This window comes from Artemia sp. Qi Xiang Cuo, chromosome 6 (genome assembly GCF_049724085.1).
Source record: "Artemia sp. Qi Xiang Cuo chromosome 6, ASM4972408v1, whole genome shotgun sequence".
NCBI lineage: Eukaryota > Metazoa > Arthropoda > Branchiopoda > Anostraca > Artemiidae > Artemia > Artemia sp. Qi Xiang Cuo.
This window is the reverse complement of record NC_142799.1, coordinates 56,113,248-56,133,319: the sequence shown is the minus strand read 5'-3', so window position 1 is coordinate 56,133,319 and position 20,072 is coordinate 56,113,248. Positions and strand designations below refer to the sequence as shown.

Below are 20,072 nucleotides of genomic sequence, written 5' to 3'. Positions count from 1 at the left end.
CTTATCTTATCTTTATAGTCCTGTTTTCCATAATTTTTGAAAAAAAAGTTATGAGCTACTGAATTTATTTTTAGTCAATGCATTGAGTATATGAATTTATCAGAAGTTAGACACATATTGAAAACATTGAGTTTTGTCAACTTAAAGAAACTGATGAATATGAAACCTTGCTTTGAGGATACAATTGAAGATTCTACCGAGACTGAACAAATCTCCATGGATGATGAAAAGGAGTCGAAAATTGGTGAAAAAAGAAAGCCAGAAGAAATCAATGATTTGAAAACTGCAAAGAAACCTAAGGTATTAATAATATTAATTATATTAATTAATAATATTAATATAATATAATAATATTAATAATATTAATATTATTAACAGGTACTTCGGCTGTATTATTTCAAAAGAAAATATATTATAAGAAAGAACTTACAGAAGAGCGGAAGAACTAAAAAATATACTTCACTTTTTTATTGTTATTAAAAAGCAGTAGTTTGTGCAAAGAAAGTGTTTTTAAGCATCAAAGTAATAGTGACTATAATTTTGATTATTGGCTAAATTTATAACTATTTTTAAAAATGAAAAAGGAATTTAGGGCCTTTTGGAAAAAAGTTAAGCATATATGTTTACAGTATGTTTTACTGTTATTAAAAAGCAGTAATTTGCATATAGTTTTCTCGCCCAAAAACAATAAGCCGATTTTCGCCGTAGGAGATCGACTATTGACCGAATTTTCACAGTGTGCCAAAGAAACAGGGAAATAGCATAAAATAAACAGTGGCTACTATTTTGATATCATATGTTAAATTTATAATTACATTTTTAAAAATGAAAAGGCATATTGGGCCTTTCCGAAAAAAGTAAAATATTTATGTTTACAGTATATTTGGTCTTTTTAAAAAAACAGTAATTTGCATTAAGTTTTCTCGTCGAAGAACAATAAGCCGGTATTCGCCGTGGAATATTGACTATTAACCGAATTTTACCAGTATCCCAGATTTAAAAAAAAATAAAAAAAATATTAGAAGTTTTGCCGCAACCTGTACCAACTCTTCATTGATTTGAACATTGATATTATTTATATATCATTATATTTATATATTATATATTTATATATTAAATATATTTATATATTATTTATATATCATTTGATATTATTTCGAGAAATTACCTGTGCATATTCTCCTCCATTAAGGAATCCCACAAAAGCTAGTTGACGTTATCAAATGTATGTACTCAAAACCTAGAAGCCTTCTCATGCCTAGTCTAGGCCTTACTGACAGCTTGCAGACGTCCAGAGGAGTTCTTCCAGGATGTTTCCTGTCCCCAGAGATTTTTAACCTCTTCCTCACTGATGTCTTTCAAAATAACATTAGGCACACATATATGGGGGAGGGTCTTACAAAATGCTAGCCTACACCAGCGACATCGATGAAATGGCTGAAACGCCTAATGATCTACAACGTTAAGCTAACAATGTCCCCGAAGCGTCTAATTCTTTTCAGATGACAACAAACGCATCCAAAAACAAAGGCTATGTGCTGCTCGTAAAAGCAGCAGAATGCAGTTAAGCAAGGCCTTATGCTAAACGTAGAAATAGTTCAACGGGTCGATGTTCGTCTAACTTGGTTGTCTGCTCACCGCTGAGGAACCTGGGCATCACAGAAACTGTTGAGATGATTTTGATACCACAGGTTTAATTTTTAGCTACTGCTAAAATGGGAAAATGGCTATGGGACATTTTTGAAAAAATATTTTAGAAAGAAAGGAAAAAAGAAAAAAGGGGAATTGTAAGAACCAAATATGATGTGGAAAAACAGATTAGACCAATTGACAGAGTAAGCTCATTTTGAGAATATAAGTTCTGAAACAATACAAAAAAATGTCACTTAGTGCCTTTTAACTATCACTTAAATACCACTTAGTGCTTTTTAATGTGCACAAAAAAGAAGCAGAAAAAAACTATGATTCCATCCTCCTGTATAGGTCCTTTATGAGAGAACTATAGTTACAAAGAAAAAGGATGAGCTGATGGAAGTAATATTTTTTATCACTTCGGATGGCGTCGAGTGAAAATCAAGACTTCTTATGAGGTAGGGAAAGGCTTACAAGAATTGATTTAAAGGAACAAGGAACTTCATGGGAGACAGCAAAGAATTAAGTTTTTAGTTAAACAGGGTGTAGGAGGAATGTGTAGAGTTTTTTATTTGCCAAGTGGTTTGATGGTCTGATAAATTTTTAATGACTACAGTATTTTTATTAGAATAATAGCTGTGTGACAATGCATTCATTCTACATTCTACTTTTACAAGGTATTCATTCTACTTTGTTTCGAGTTTACAAACAAAGAGAAGACAAACTTGAAAGTATTCTGTAAACCAAAATAGGACTAAACATGCCCAATAAGAGGGTTTTTGGGCAAGTCATATCCACCCTTTATCTATGCAAGTTTATTATGTAATTGTCTTTTAATATTCATTTGAAATGTACTTTCATTTGCAACACGAAAATTTATTAATTAGATATGAGTTAGCTTCTAAATGTGTAAAAAACGAAAACAAATGAACGGGTATCATGTGAGTCACGTACGGATGAATTTATTGGTGGTGGAAGAGGGCTCACGTTTTGGGTGGGGCCTTTGCTCCTCTTCTAACTCTGCTTGTCACCTCTGCTACCTCTGCCTCTGCTCCTCAACACCAAAAAAAATGGGCTTTAAGAAAGTTTGGGAAATTATTCAAGAATCATTGACTAAAAATAGCTATTGTAGTTATGTCTAACGTCACCAATAATTTACGCAACTTTTACAGGTATTAAACAGGTATTAAACACGAATTATCACACTGCTAGAATAAGGAACGAATCAGTCCCTAAAACGATTGGTTCTGCAATAAACTGTTTCAAACTTGTTCTTGCGGTTATTTGTGGTGACACCAACGCTGAAGTTAGTAGGGAACAATGCTTAGCACTTATAAGCATGGGGGTGCCAGAACTTGTACGTCAGCTGCTACATCGTTCTTCAAGGGGTAGGATTCGTAGAGCCACGAGGGTAGATGCGTAAGTGACACACTTGGTTCTTAGGATGATTTTAAAGCTTTTTTTTGTTCTATTTCATCATCAACAAACCTAACGAACATTTAGCAAAACCTCCTCCGTCTTTTGAAGTGCCCAGGATTGATTTTCCTAAAACTGAGAGAGACTGCGACTTCTACCTACTATTTACAGAGAAGCCTCATTTCTGCAACAGAAAGGGATCTGTCACCTTCTTAGCATCCATGTTGTGCGCTTAGACATATTCCTTCATATGAAGGTTAGGTTTGGGAATAAGTCTTATCCCTCTTCCCTATTGACCAGAAGAACATCTCAAGAAATTTTTAAAAACTTGGGTATGTCAAGGCCCTTCTTCGATGCTTTAGTCAGCCCTGATCATAGGCAGCGCGCTAGCGCTGCCTAAGTAAAGAACGATGTGGGCACAATGTGTGTTTTTTTTTCTCTCCATACCCGGGCATTTCGTATCGAAGGAGTTGTCGTAGAAACTTCGAAAAGGGCTCATTTGATTGGAAATCGGAGTGGCTAGTGCCCTTTTTAATAGACGAAAGTGATTGGAGGGCAACTAGCCCCCCCCCTCCCCCACGCCCATCTGCACTCCAAACATATACAATCAATATGTTTATAAAGCTATGTTTCTCAGCGCAACATATATCCTGGTCGAAAATTTGGTTTTTAAGAAGTCACTTTTTCAGTGCCCACAGGGCACAAGGGGCGGATTTTTCCTAAGGTGTATATAAGAACAATGTTGCCACTCTTATTTATTTTTATTTTTTTCCTTTAGTGTTTGGTACTCCCTATCTAAAAAGTAATCATAGAAAATTTAGAAAGGACTCATTTAAGGAAATTAAGGTGGCTTGTCCCCTTTTTAATAGTCGAAAGTGATTGGAAGGCTACTATCCCCCCCTCCCCCACGCCCATCATCCCCCCAAACACATCCAATCAAAATTTTGAGATATCCATTTTGTTCACCGTAGTTGATTTCCAAATAGAAAATATGTTTTTGAGGAGGACACTCCCCCACAACCCTCGGGGAAAGGGTTGTAAGTTATGCCCTGGGGGTATATAAGGTTTTTATAGAATGCGTTGTCGTAGAAACTTCAAAAAGGGCTCATTGGATTGGAAATTGAAATGGCTAGTGCCCTTTTTAATCGTCGAAAGTGATTGGAAGGCAACTAACACCCCTTCCATGCTCACCATTTCCCCAAACACATCCAATAAAAAATTTTTAGATAGCCAATTTGCCCCACGACGTTCAAGTTCAGGAAATTATACGTTTGAGCAGGACACTCCCCCTCCCCCCACAGTTTTCAGGGCAAGGGTTATAAGTTATGACCTGGGGGCATATAAGGTTTTTATTGAAATCTTTGTTGTGGAAACTTGAAAAAGGGTTCATTTGATTTGAACTTCAAAGAGCTAGTACCCTTTTTAATAGTCGAAAGAGATTTGAGGGCAACTAACCCCCCTCTCACGCCCACCTTTTCCCTAAACACATCCAATCAAAATTTTTATTTAGCCATTTGATTCAACGTAGTTGAAAGTTTTGGAAATTAGGTCTTTAAGGATGACAATCCCTCCCCCCACAGCCCTCAGGGCAAGGGTTGTAAGTTATGTTCTGGGGCATATAAAGTTTTGATTGAAAGCGTTGTCACAGAAACTTCAAAAGGGCTCATTCAATTGGAAATTGAAAGGGCTTGTGCCTTTTTTAATAGTTGAAAGTAATTGGATAGCGACTACCGCCCCTCTCTCGCCCACCGTTTTGCCAAACACATCCAATCAAAATTTTGAGATATCCATTTTTTTCAACCTAGTTGAAAGTTCTGTAAAGTTGGTCTTTAAGGATGACAACCCCTCCCCCCACAGCCCTCAGGGCAAGGGTTGTAAGTAATGCCCTGGGGGCGTATAAAGCTTTTATTGAAAGCGTTGTCGTAGAAACTTCAAAAGGGCTCATTCAATTGGAAATTGAAAGGGCTAGTGTTTTTTTTAATAGTTGAAATTGATTGGATAGGGACTAACGCCCCTGTCACGCCCACCGTTTTACCAAACACATCCAATCAAAATTTTACGATATCCATTTTGTTCAACGTAGTTACAAGTTCTGGAAATTAGGTCTTTTAGGATGATAACCTCCTTAGAGCCCTTAGTGCAAGGGTTGCAAGTTATGCCCTGGGGGCATATAAAGCTTTTATTGAAAGCGTTGTCGTAGAAACTTCAAAAGGGCTCATTCAATTGGAAATTGAAAGGGCTAGTGCCTTTTTTAATAGTTGAAAGTGATTGGATAGTGACTCACGCCCACCTTTTCTCAAACACATCCAATCAAAAATTTTAAAATGTCCATTTTGTTCAACGTAGTTGAAAGTTCTGGAAATTAGGTCTTTTAGGATGATAATCCCCTCAGAGCCCTCAGTGCAAGGATTGTAAGTTTTCCCCCGGGGGCATATAAGGTTTATATAGAAAGTTGTTGTATATGATTTATAGAATAGATTTTAGTCATTTCAGAATCCTTGCAGAATAATTGAAATATCTAAGAGCTATGTTTTTCTAACAGAATTAATAATCAAAATTAGTATTATTTTTATTCCTCAAAAATTACTGTATACAAAACTTCGAATACCGTATCACAAAGTTCGTCATTTATCTTTGAATATTAATGCGTCGAAAAAGAACTCCTTCAGGCAAACACCAGAAGTATATTAGAACTGCGGGATGCGGCTATAGTTATCGTGAATGAAAATCAACTTATCCACTCTGTGTGGACTGAGGCCATTTCTTTTCTAAGTCACTATCATAGTCACTATCAGGCCTACCACCAAAAATAGTCTTTTTGTGGTCACACTAGTCGCAGGAATAGACAATAACTTGCTGCCAAGTGCGGCCACGTAGGAAATTTCATCGCGATGGTGTCTTAGGAACAGAAGAACGTTGCCGTCACCGTCGTCTTCGGTTCCTTCCTACCATAGGCAGCGCGATAGCGCTGCCTAAGTAAAGAACGATGTGGGCACAATTTTTTTCTCCATACCCGGGCACTTCGTATCGAAGGAGTTGTCGTAGAAACTTCGAAAAGGGCTTATTCGATTGGAAATTGGACTGGCTAGTGCCCTTTTTAATAGTCGAAAGTGATTGGAGGGTCACTAGCCCCCCCCCCCCCCACGCCCATTATTCTCCCAAACACATCCAATCAAAACTTTAAGATACTCTTTGTGTTCAACAGAGTTGAATTCTAAAGAGAAATTTGTCTGTTAAGAGGTGATGCCCACCCACCCCCGAGGTAAGGGTTGTAATGTATGCCCTAAGAGTATATACAACTGTTCTTGACAAAGTACGTTATGTATTTTTTTTTTCCTTTAGAGCTGTGCACTTCATATGGAGGGGGTTGTCATAGAAACTTCAAAAGGAGCTCATCCGATTGAAAATCGAGAGTTTTAGTGCCCTTTTTAATAGTCAAAATTGATTTGAGGGCAAATAGCCCCCCCCCCTACGCCCATCATTCTCCCAAACACATCCAATCAAAATTTTGAGATAGCTATTTTGTTCAGCGTAGTCGATGTCCGGATAGAAAGTATGTTTTTGAGGAGGACACTACCCCACAACCCGCAGGGCAACGGTTTTAAGTTATGCCCTGGGGGCATATAAGGTGTTTATAGAAGGTGTTGTCGTAGAAACTTCAAAGCAGACTCATTCGATTGGAAATTCAAAGGGCTAGTGCCCTTTTTAATAGTCGAAAGTGACTGGAGGTTAACTAGCCCCCCCCCCCACGCCCATCATTCCCCCAAACACATCCAATCAAAATTTTCAGATAGCCATTTTGTTCAGCGTAGTAGACTTCCAGATCGAAAATATGTTTTTGAGGAGGACACTCCCCCACAACCCTCAGGGCAAGGGTTATAAGTTATGTCGTGGGGGTATATAAGGTTTTTATTGAAACCTTTGTCGTAGAAACTTGAAAAAGGGCTCATTTGATTTGAAATTCAAAGGGCTAGTACCCTTTTTAATAGTCGAAAGTGATTACTAATATTTGTTGTCGTTGTTGGTGTTTAGACCAAGGCACTTCGTATCGAAGGAGTTGTCGTGGGAACTTCAAAAAGGGCTCATTCGATTGAAAATAAAAAGGGCTGATGCCCTTTTTAATAGTCGAAAGTAATTGGAGGGCAACTAATACCCCTTCCACTCCCACCCTCCCAAGCCTACCCTCCCATTTGCCCATTATGTTTAAAAACTAAATGTTGCCTTAAGATTAAATTAAAATGCACTGTGATAATTCTAATTCCCAATAAGGCATCTCAGCAGTATCCTAAGAATGACTTAGGATATTATGTCCAAACTTTCGGGGATGCTTCTGCTCTTAAAATTTAACCAAATCAAAAGAACGCAAGTGTATCCAAGCTATCAAAGAAAGTAAACAGATTTTTCTGCGAATGGTATCAAGTTTTCCATTTCAGGTCAACTAGAGGAGGTATGAAAATAAATTTGTGTCCAGATTTTTAAAAGGGTGTATGTTGTTAAAAATTGCTGAAAATTTTTCTCCAGCATACAAATAGCAGGCAAAACTATAAAGTCTTAAAAAAAAAAAATGTTTTAAGTATTATTTTGTATTTCTTTCAAAATACTTTGTCAGTACAAAATGATAAGACGTTTATTAAAAAAAACTTTTTCTACAGAATAATTTTTTCAAAGAAAAGTCAAGAACTTCATTAAACAAAAAATGGGCAAAACTAAAATCAAATAATCTACCAAGCGTGAAACTACCACAAATCAGCATTAATAAATAAGTGAAACCCAAAACCAACATATATGAAAGCAAATATCGAGTAACACTCGGAGCAAATCGATATTCTCATTCTCAGGACGCAAACCCCGAATATCTTCCGAACCCAATAAAAAAATTTGCGCTGTGCTGAAAAAATACAAATGTATATGCATTGCCGTTTTAATATACATATAAGGAAATCTAGTGATCGAAATTTTAATATTATTTGATGTATTAAAGTTATGAAAGTAAAAACATTTATATTTTTTAGTAAAGTACGAATTTTGTTCGGGCCTTGGGAAGGCATAGGGGTTTTGCGCCCAACTTATGTTAATTTCTGCTCGTTTTGAGTTTGACTCGATATTTATTGTAATTTCTATTCGTTGTGGGTTTCATTTATTTATTAATGCTGATTTGCGGTAGTTTCACGCTTGGTAGATTATTTGACTTTATTTTTGCTCATTTTTTGTTTAATGGAGTTCTTTACTTTTCTTTAAAAAACTTATTTTGTGGAAAAAGTTTTTTTAATTAATTCCACAAAAAGATCACCTAAAACATTACCTCAGACAAACACCGCTGATTACACAGGTCTGTATTGTTTTTTGGTGCCTATGATTTTAGAACTGAGTTTAATTCTATTTGTGTTTCTGAATATAAATACAAAATCAATTTTTCCCCGTCAGCTCTACATCTGTAGATAAGGTCAAGCATGAATGCATAATAATTTATGCAAGGATACGCTATTGAATTTTTCTCTTGTTATCAGTCTTCTTTTTCAAACAATAATTAAAATAATATTTTTTATGGAATAGAAATATTTTATGGAATAAAAAATATGGAAAAAAAAATATCTAAAAAACGGAACTTTGATGCCAATAGATATATCAAAAGAATTGGCTTTTTTTTCTGATTTCAAATATATAAGTTTTATTAACTTTAGTCTTACCCATCAAAAGTTACGAGCCTGAGAAAATTCTCCTGATTTTCGGAAAAAGGGGAAAACAGCCCCTAAAAATCAAGTGATCTCAATGAAAATCACACCATCATATTCAGCGTATAGAAAACCCTATTGTATAGGTTTCAAGCTCCTATCTGCAAAAATGTGGAATTTTGTATTTTTTTTTTCCAGAAGAAAGATCACGGATGTGTTTTTTGTTTTTTCCAGGGGTGATCGTATCGACCCAGTTGTCCTAGAATATCGGGAGAGGGCTCATTTGAATGGAAATTAGAAATTCTAGTGCCCTTTTTAAATGACCAAAAATTGGAGGGTAAATAGGCCCCTTCCCCCGCCACTTTTTACCCAAAATCGTCTGATCAAAATTTTGAGATAGCCATTTTGTTTATCATAGTTGAAAGGCCAAATAACTATGCCTTTGGGTATAACATGACCAACACAGCCCCAGGGGAAAGGTCTTTAAGTTATAAAATTTGCCCATTATCTGCACATAGTATTTGTTATTGGGATGTAGGTATATATTTTCGGGTGGGGGGGGGCAAATTTTCTGCTGGGGATTTTTACACGAGGGAATTTTTAATGGGGAGGGAATTTTCCATGGAGTAAACTTGTCAGGGGAAATTATACACTGGGGGAATTTTTCGGAATTCTTGTACATAAATCTTTTTAAATGACTTGCTTTCTATTTTCCGTCTCAACTTTTCACACAGAGTGATTAGGAGTAATTGTCCGGTATAAATGTTCACCGAGATTGAATCGTCTAGAGGATATTTCCGTGGGAAGGGGGTTTCTCCGTGGAGGTGGGGCTAGATTTCCTAGCATTATTTAAAAAACGATCTGAAACTAAATTAAAAAACAAGTTTTTTCAACTGAAAGTAGGAGCAACATTAAAACTTAAAACGAACAGAAATTATTACGTATATAAAGATGTTGCCCCCTCCTCAACACCTCGGTCTTTGCACTAAAGTTTGAATTGTGTCCCAATTCTTTAATAATGACTCCTGAAACACAAGGGCCGTTTAATTAGAACAATAAGACGTTTTTTTAAAAGTACTAAAAACTTTAGCGTAAAGAGCGAGGTGTTGAGGAGGGGGCAACATCTTTATATACGTAATATTTTCTGTTCGTTTTAAGTTTAAATGTTGCTCCTTACTTTCAGTTGAAAAAACGTGTCTTTTGTTTTATTTAGTAAGGATAAGGGACGTAGATTGAATCTCTTTTGATTCGGTTATTATAAATAGGGATTATAAAAACACGTGTATAGCAGAAATATCCAAAAAAACTAAAGTCGCTTCTTTGGTACCTAGGCTGGGTGGTTCGATACCCACCTCTATGACTCGAAAATTGGATCAACAGCTTGTTAATTTCGATAACCAAGAAATTTGAAACTTTCTAAAATCTGGTGTGCCGACTCCTAATTTTGGTACTCAGGAAAACCAATAAAGTAATTTAGATGATACGATAACACACGTGATGGGTACCCATGGGATCCTTGCTTTCAAAAACCATTTTGCTGGGAAAATACAGTCAATAATTGTTGATAGAAGAAAACAGGGAACATATATTTGCTGATGTACAGTTCCCCTTCCCCTAGGATCCAAAAATGTAAAGTCATAAAAATGAAAACTTTATGAATCCATCAAAGAATCTGTGGCTGCTCTAACCAAAAACAAATTGCTGGATAATTTTCCTGGAGGCCCCACTCCTTGAATTAATCACGCCAATTGAGAGGAGAAAGAAGGACCCAGAAATATCTGCTTCATTTTGTTTTATTTGAAACATCTCCTGAGATAAACACCGCTGAATGAAACTCGGAATTTTTTTTGCTTTGTTCCGTTTCACATCTTTGTAATCTTTGTTGACGCTAACAAATCGTTGATGTTTTGGTCGCAAGTAAATTCTAAAGATAATCTGGTTTAATTGAGTATTTTTAGTGTTAATCAAGATTAATGGTTTAGACTGATGATATGTAAATTAGCTGACTCATTTTCACCGGACCGGCTTCCTACGCTTCAGGCAGGTTACATGATTTGAACATTTTTTTGTGGGGGAGGGAGGGGGGAGGGGAGGAGGGTTAAACCTGGTAAAACACAAATTCTTACTTAACGTTGTGACCTTTTTAGATCGTTTTATTGGCCAGAAATGTCAATATGCCAGTTAAGAAAAACCAAACTGGTGCCGATTTTGAAGCCGGGCCCCGGCACTCGGCATGTTGCTACTCTTTCCTCGGGAAAATGGAGAGCTTCCCAGGGAACTCATAGATTGTTGAAGGGTCCCGATGACTTGTAATAAACAGTTGCAATAGACTAGTTACACTTGGTATTTTATACTGAGCCATGTTCCTTTTGTTATGTTTTATTTGTCAGAGATGTAATTCCGGTAATTCGATTTCATTACGTTAATTTTTTTTTTTTGCGTTGAAAACTGTAAGCTTACTGGTTATTATTAATTCGTTTTTTTTTGTGTTTTTTTTGGGTCCTATAAGTGCATTTAACCTGATAGAAACTAAAACTTTTTTTTAAAATTTTCAGGTATTTGTCTAGTTTAAATTAAAAAATTACATTTTTTGTTGAAATACCATAAACATTTTTGCAGCTTACATATATCTTGTCAATCATTTTTTTCTTGTGTAATTTGTTTGCATCATAGACACTTAAAACGATACAAACACTACTCAGGCAAATATGACGTATGTGTGCTTTTCGAATGTATTCATAAATATGACGTCATTTACATAAATATTTTCCCCCAAAAATTAAGGCTCTTAACGAATTTTCTCAATATTCTGACCTATCCAGATCGTTTGTTTAGGCGAGAATATCTCAGGATACCAATTTTCCCGAAAAAATATGGAACGTTTTTGAGAAATCGTATAAAAATAAACATACAATTATTGCTCGTTTATGAAGATAGTATATATATACTATGTTGTGAAAAATCAAAGAGGACAGAAAAGGGTAATATTTGTCACGAATTCGCCTTTTTTTGTGTGGATCGAGTAAGTTTAAGGAGGGACGGGGATACTTCGAGAAATGTAAAAATGAGAAATGTAAAAATGTTTTCTGATTTTAATACACTATAAACAAGTTTTATTCTGGAAAGATTAAAACGTCGATTAAAATCAATGGAACCCTGGCTCATCTTAATCTCAGAAACGCTTTCAACGGGTTCTAGACTCTCGCCCCATCCCCCCGCCCGCCCCAACCTGTTCCAGGAAAATAAATAATACCAGTCTTCCCCCACCGAGAAGTGGTGTCTTCGTACAGGTTGAATATTATCTGTCAGTATCGATAAGCATAGAATGGAAAAATTAATAGAGAATCCTTTTTATTATTCTCATTTTTAATTTTTTAGATGAGCATAAAGAATTGGGAGGATGCATGTTCCGCTTGGAAAGAGATTCAAGAAATGCCATTGGACGGACTCGTGATTGTGACGAGACAGCCAGAGCCTTTGGTTTTGCCACTGCTGAAATTACTTGCACCATCCCGTTCCTTTGCTATCTTCTCTCCTCATATTGAGGTAATATTTTATATATTATATGTATATACATTTAGATTTATATTTTATTACATATTCTTGTCTGTTCAGCCTTTAAAACTCTGAATTTCTCTCAAGAGAACGGAATTCTGGAAAGGAAAATGAAGAAACTTCTCCTCAAAATTAACGAAAATAGTTGCAAAATATATTTTACGAGTATACCCTAAGGGCTTATTTTTAATATTAAAACGACCGAGTAGTTTTCTAGTTTAATATTTACTTAGCTTTAGTTAAGGAGAAAATGCAAAAAAAGTTGACGATTTCAATCTATATATTTTCTTATTGCTGTGACCTATATGGCTTTTCTTTGTTTGTTCTTCTTCACAAAGACTGGGACCATTAAATGCCCCCTTGGTCTTAGGCCCTGAAATCAGGTTAAACTGGATTGATTTTATAGCTAGTAAAAGCTGCCTATCTAACCTTCATGACACACACAAAAATACTTCAGACTTTTAATTAAGAAAAAATGATAGCTCTCCTATGAAAAGTAGATGCTGGAGTACCCTCAACCAACATTTCAAGTTATCTAAAGAAATTACAAAATCTGTGCTTGCTTGGCTTTTCTTGTCTATTGTAGTTTTAAAATAAAAAAGAAATATAAAACTTCCCTTTTATAGTAATTCAAAAGTTTCTTTTTTAAATAAAATTTTGAAAAATTAGTTTCAAAATGAAAAAGTTTCTACTTTCAAAGGTTCAAACATCGTTAGAAATAAGCTTTGACTTTTTCAATTACTTTTAATGAGTATTTTTTTTTTTAAGGTCAATTTTTTCCCTTTTGAATGCGGTAGAACGATTTGATTTTAAAAGCTTTTATTTCTAACTATCTTTGTAAGCGAGAAAGGGGGTCTAGTACATTTTGGAAATATAATTAAAGCTAGTTAAGTGATGCCCTGACAGAAAACGGTAAATTGGGATGCGACCTATTGACCTTTGACCTAATCTGACCTCCGGGAATTTGGCTGGTTTGTAGAAGAGAGTCATTCGCATATAAAGCAATTTATCTTTTTTCTTGGAATCTTAATTTTAAGTTCTTCTTTATGTTTTAATCATTCAGTCTTTTCTTCTTCGAAATGAAAGGCCCCTAAAGTAAAATTTGACTCTTGTCAGAGCTTAGCTTTACCATAGACTCTCACATAAAAGGTTATATTTGTGAATTATATTAATGAGCCATTTTGTTGACAATAATGGCCTAGCTTTACGATCATAACTGAATTGTTTGGCCTTAGAAATTACTTGACTAAGTTACTGAAGACGTTCCGTAGGACGCTTGAACGTTATAGAAGAGCCCTTCAGATAATTCTCATTCCAGAATGGGAGGGTACATTTGAAGCGGCTTCCTTGAGGTAAGATAGTAGAATACTCACTTATGCCCTGTGTGTCTCTGGAGGCACTGGGGGAACTAAGGTGTAATTTACTGAGAATTGTTGAAGTCGACAACTAAATTGACGTGATGTGAAAAGCATATGAAAAGCTCTGGTTTGAACCTAGCGAAAATATCACCAGAGAATAAAGATATACCCAGAAAACTAATCAGAAGAATTGATCCACTAAAGTGGTTGGTTGAAGACGGGCTAGGACAAGTTTTAGTTTTAATAGATATTTAAATTAACATTTTTTGAACTACACCACCTGGTCTAGGAGGTACATTAATTATTGTTCTCATTAATTGCGGGAGCTAGTTTTTCGTGAATAACAGTTTAGTGAAGTAAAGAATGATGCATTGCATTAGAGCTGGTTTATTTCTTATTTACACGCTGAAAACTCATATCTGGTAGACAGAGAGTGTTTTTTTTTACAATTTATTTTATAAAAGTCGAAAAGACTCATAAAATTGAATTTCAATATTTATGATCGAATGCTTTCAGGGTCTTTGGTAACTTTAGTATGACTTGAAGTAATTTCGGATCATCCCATCATTCCCATCATAGAAATTCTCAAACGAACTTGTATATATCGAGACAGGCTATACAAAAATTAATTAAAATGGTCTTTTGCAAGAAATCGAGATAGGGTTTTCCCTTTCAATGGTAATTTCAAATATTTTTGGCTTTTGAATTCTTCAATGTAAATTACAATAAGATAAGGGCGAAGTAAAAAAAAAGCACAGTGAGGCTTGGCTGCTCTCCTAGATATATGCTGTTTTTAATTATATAAGAGCTCCTTTGAATAAATTGGTAATCTCAAATTATCTTAATTGCGGACAGTTTGTAAAAAAAAAGTGTCTTTCATAGATGGCACAACCAGCAAAAATTAACAGTTGTGATTCGGAAATGAGACTGGGGCAGTGATGAAAACACAAAAAATGTGAAATGTTTGTCAAATGTATTGAATTTGCAAAGAATGTTGAATACAATTATCGAATTATCAAGAAATATGATGTAAAAAATGTAAATGAATATAATTGTCAAATTTAAAGTATTAGAATTACGTGAATTAGTTGTGGCTAAAAAGGGAGAAGTTGGCGATAAAACCAATGGAACTTAAAAAGTTTGTCGAATTTTAAACGAATTAAATTTATTGGAAACAAACTACTCTACCACTGAACTGTGTCACAAGAAGTGGGGGAATAGGCCCTAGCCATCATGCCTTCACCTGAAAGATACTAACCATATCTGGAAGTCCCTTGCAGTCCCCTTTCTGCAGATTTTTCCGAAAAATAAAAACAATGAGACACTACTGATTTAATACTCCAGAGATCCCATCAGAAAACAGCCATCTATAGCTACTGCTATCATTTGAAAATGTAAATATACCAGTAGCAGCACCAGAGCTCAGGCGTCCAGACTCGGACCAGCAGTGGAAAAAGATTTGCTGAGTATTTTTTATGTTCTTACGATCCTTCTGAAGAGCTTGACCCCGGGAAATAAATTCCGACGAACGAACCTTGTCGCTGATATTTTTCCATAAATCGAACCTAGTCCTAGGATCATAACTAGGTACTAACTAATTGCCCAAATGTTTGTACTCTTGATGCATTCTTCATAACCTTCTCAAACAACCTTCTCATTTACTTCTCTTTTCTAGCCTTTGACTTCTTCGTACTCTTCAATAAAATCTTCCGGCATAGCTCTAAACGTACGACTAAGTGAAACTTGGATGCGGGAATATCAAGTCCTTCCAGATCGAACGCATCCCGAAATCAATATGAGTGGTGGAGGTGGTTACCTTTTGTATGGTACTACTTGTATTAAAAATGTAATTTGTTAACATAGTAAATTTTGTTTAGTGAAGAACGTCATTCTAGGTTATTAAATAGAGCAGCGATTATCAGCCAATGTACACTGCCCATCGTTGTATTGTGAGATATTCTTGAGTCTCATGAAATTTTGAACCAGCCTTGAAATTTGAAATGATAAATTTTGAAGTACTGCAAAAATCACCTCATATTTACGTTTTTTTTTTTTTTTTTGTTATGCTGTGTATGTGTGTCCAGTGGCAGAGTAGCGGCCTATGGCTAGATGCCGTCCATGACTTGCTCTGTCCTATTTTGTATCGGGGGGCTGGTTGTGCAAATTGGGAGTGGGAGGGCAGTTGCTCTTCCCAATTTTTTAAGAAAATGATGAGGTAAGGTGGAGGGGCAATAGCAAGATTGTGACTTTTGGGAAAGAGGAGAGTTAAAAAACTGTGTGTATAGGGTGTGCATAGGTAATCCAAATACCATGTGTGCAACGTCTCGGGAAAGGAAAGTAATAGCTTAAGGGATCCAGCCGAAACTTTGAGGCAGAATTAGACGAGACGGGCGGGGGGGGCAATTAGACCTAGGATTTTTATCGGCAGAATCTATGGAAGCTTATCAGGAACAACATATTTCGGAACAAAAACATGTTTATATTGATTATTAGTGTGAAATATCGAATTTTTTTTTACACTGATCTGCTTTAAAATTTGGCATTTCTTTTTGGGTATTAGTGTAGTACATAGCTACTTCGCAACGAACGTTCAAGTAATTCATGGTTCTTTCACATATGCAGCTGTAGTTGGTTGGAGCAATCGGAATATCTAGTGATGAATCAATTGAATTACTAGTGATGAATCAGAGAGGGATTACTGTATTCCGTTAGTATGGCACTGAAAACCCAAGGAGAGAGGGCCTACATGCCCACACCTTACTAAGGAACTGTGAAATATAGCAGTAGGTGACCAAGGTCAGTGTGTAGCATCATTTTCATGATTGTTGAGTGTATTACCTCAAATGCATATCATAATAGACGCTCAGAATAGATATATCCAAGGCCTCGCGCCTGAAAGATACAAGTGCTGGTTGGTTTTTGCATATGATGGGAAAATATCAGAAAAATGAAATTTCTAAGCCTGATAGCATTTGAACTTGGAGGTCAAGGGTCTAAACCATAGGGCTCAGAAATGACGTACGCCTTCAAAAATCTACCTCATATTGTCTTGTGGGCCAAGTTACTTGCCCATTAAGGTTCAAGAGGGTCCAAGCAAGTTCGTATAAAGGTCTGAGAAAAGTTTTCTGTCTTTGAAAATAATTATTTTCTTTGTTATTGCTAGGGTTCTCACAACATAACTTTTAAATGGATTCGACGTTGCTTTGGTGTAATATTCGGAGAAGAAGTGTAAATTTATTAGAATCATAGCTCATATCTTACTGGTCCAAGATACTTGCCCTTTGGTGATACTTGCCCAAGATACTTGACTATGGGGTAATATTCTTATACGTCTTTTTTCTTCATGAGTCTCCGATATACTTTCTGTACTGGGTATTTTTCGTTTCAGTTTGTTTTTCTTTAAATAGTGACTTTAATTTGTTTATCGATAATTTTAAGTATATATTATTCATTAGTATTAATTATAATCTCTATAATTTCCAAGATACTTGCCCTTTGGTGATACTTGCCAACTATTCTGGACGTTTTAGGCCGTATATTATACGACTTGACCTAGCATTCGTCTCTTTTATAAAATAGAAATTTTATAATAAAAAATTCCGGTGGTGATACATGCCAAAGATTCTTGGCTTTTGTTTACTATTCTGAGTCGTCGAGTCTTTTCATTAGAATCCAATATCATATAGTAATTGTCTAAGATACTTGTACTGGGGTGATACGTGCACAATATACGTGGCATTGGTGTAATATTCGGAGAAGTAGCGTAAAATTCTTAGAATCCAAGCTATTCTCTTAATGGTCTAAGAAACTAGCCCTTTGTTGATACATGCCCAAGATAATTTGCTGTAGTGCAATAATAGGAGACGACTTTGAAAAGCATAAGAATAATATCTCATATCTGAATGGACTATGAGAATTTTACAGTTGTGAGACTTGAACAAGAGACATGTCTTTTATGTAATTTTCTTAGAAGAAGTTTAAATTCATGAGAATCATAGCTCCTTTCTTAATCTTGTAAAATACCTGTCATTTGGTGAGAAGATAACTATATTCTAGACTGGGGTTTACTATTATTTTAAGTCTTGAACCTTAATTCTTATTATAGCTATACAAGTAAAGTAACTCTTTTCTTGTCATTTGTTTAGTCTATAAAACTATAATTTTCGTTTGTATTATAAAATTTTAATTTGAGTAAATTCTTAAGAATTTTATATAAATTAATAATTTACTAATATAAGAGTCATTGTTGTTTACTATAACACGAAGCTTGACATTGTTGTACTATTATGAGACGAATTGTCAATTCTGTATAATCAAAGCTCAAATCTTACTTGTCTATTATACCTGCCCTTTGGTGATACTTGCCAAAGATCCTTGTCGGTGTTTTAATATTCGTAGAAGAACTGAAAATGCAATATACTCCTAGCTAATTTCTTAATTGTCTAAAATAACTGTTCTTTGTGGATACTTGCCAAAGTTACGTGTAGGTGGTTTACTTTTCTGAGACGTCTTGTTATTTCATTAGTTTCTTATCTCATTTCTTAATGGTCTAAGAGACGTTCGCTGTGGTGATATTTGCCCAAGAGACGTGGCGGTGGTGTAATATTCGTAGAATATTTGTAAAATCATGATTATCCTAGATAATATCTTAATGTTCTAATATACTTGTTATTTGGTGATACTTGACCTAGATAATAGTCTTGGATTTTATTTTCTGCTTATTATTTAAACATCTAGAGAATCTGATAACATATATTTACTGTGTAAGTTTCTGGTAATGTTGATTGTAGATAACATCTTACTTTAAGTGGTTTGTCTATAATTATTATTATATTAAATTCTGTAGTCATGGATATAATCTATTTAATTTCCAAGATACTTGCCCTTTGGTGATACTTGCCAAAGAGAATTTACGGTGTTTAACGAAAATGATTATACTATACTAAGCCTAAGAATCCGATATATTCTAGTTCATTTCTAAGAGACTTTTCTTTGGGTGATACGTGCACTAGAGACTTGTCTTTTGTGTAATATTCGGAGAAGAAGTTTATCTGTATTCTAATCCTAGCTCTGTTATTAATGGTCTAAGATACTTGTCCTTTGTTGATACTTGACCACGATCGTTGTCTTTTGTTTAATATTCGGAGACGAACAGTAAATTATGTAGACTCCTATCTAATATCGAAATGGTCTAATATACATGCCCTTTTGGGATACTGGCATAAGATACGTGGCAGTTGTTTAATATTCTGAGAAGTTGGGTAATTTTATTTGACTCATAGCTAATATCTAAATGTTCTAATATACTTTCCCGGAGGTGATACTTGCACAAGATAATTGTCTTATGTTTAATATTAGGAGAAGTATTGTAAATTCATGAGACTCATTGATCATATCTACATGGTCTATTATTCTGGCTATTTTGTGATACTTGAACAATATACTTTTATTCTGTTTTCTAGTATTATTATAATTTTAAATGCATTAGAATCAGCGCTCTTATCTTAATGTTCTAAGACACTAGCCCTTTGGTGCTATTTTACTTAGATTCGAGTCTTTTTTTTAATATTATTAGAAGTAGAGAACATCCAATATACTCAGAGACCATTTCGAAATGGTCTAAGATACTGGCCCTGTGGTGATACTTGCCCAATATACGTGGCTGTGGTGTAATATTCTGATAAGACGTGTAAATGCAATAGAATCCTAGCTAATATCTAAATGGTCTAAGATACTAGTCATGTGGTGATAATTGACCTAGATACATGGATGTGTTTTAATATTAGGAGTATAAGTGTAACTTCATTAGAATCATATCTCAAATCTGAATGGTCTAAGATACATGCTCTTTGTTGATAAGGTACAGAGAAACATGTGTATGGTGTAATAGTCTTAGACGAAGCTTAAATGAAGTAGAATCTTATCTCAGATCTTAATGTTATAAGATACTAGCCCGTTTGTGATTCAATAAAAAGATACTTTTCTTTGTTGTTATATTATGAGTGGTATTGTAAAATCGATAGAATCATAGAACATATCTTAATGTTCTATGATTCCAATTAATTGTTGATACATGACCCAGTTTCGAGTATGTTTTGTAATAGTCTGAGAATAAGATTAAATTCATTAGAATCCGAGCTCAGATCATAATGGTCTAAGAGACTTGCCAATTGCGGATACTTTACTAAGATACTTGGCTGGGGGTTAATATTCTGAGACGATGTTAAATTTCTTTAGAATCTTATCTATTTACTTAATGGTCTAAGATACTTGTCCTTTGGTGATATGTTACCTAGATAGGGGGCGATTTTTTAATATTCTGAGTAGTAGTTTAAAAGTATAAGACTCCTATCTGAAATATTAATGGTCTAATATACATGTCCTGTGGTGATACTTGCCCAAGATACTTGGCTTTGGTGTAATATTCGGAGAAGAAGTG

General features: G+C 35.0%; 1 protein-coding gene across 1 annotated transcript in view; it reads left to right on the top strand.

Annotated features, from left to right (window-relative positions):
• LOC148951409 (uncharacterized) overlaps nt 1–15,494 on the top strand; it is a 55,434-nt gene extending 39,940 nt beyond the window's left edge. Inside the window, exons 4-6 of the mRNA XM_089091092.1 lie at nt 75–300; nt 12,099–12,266; nt 15,309–15,494. Coding sequence (XP_088947218.1) covers nt 75–300; nt 12,099–12,266; nt 15,309–15,491 — 577 coding nt within the window. The 3' untranslated portion in view covers nt 15,492–15,494. The remainder of the gene's footprint in view (nt 1–74; nt 301–12,098; nt 12,267–15,308) is intronic.
• Nucleotides 15,495–20,072: the final 4,578 nt, after the last annotated feature.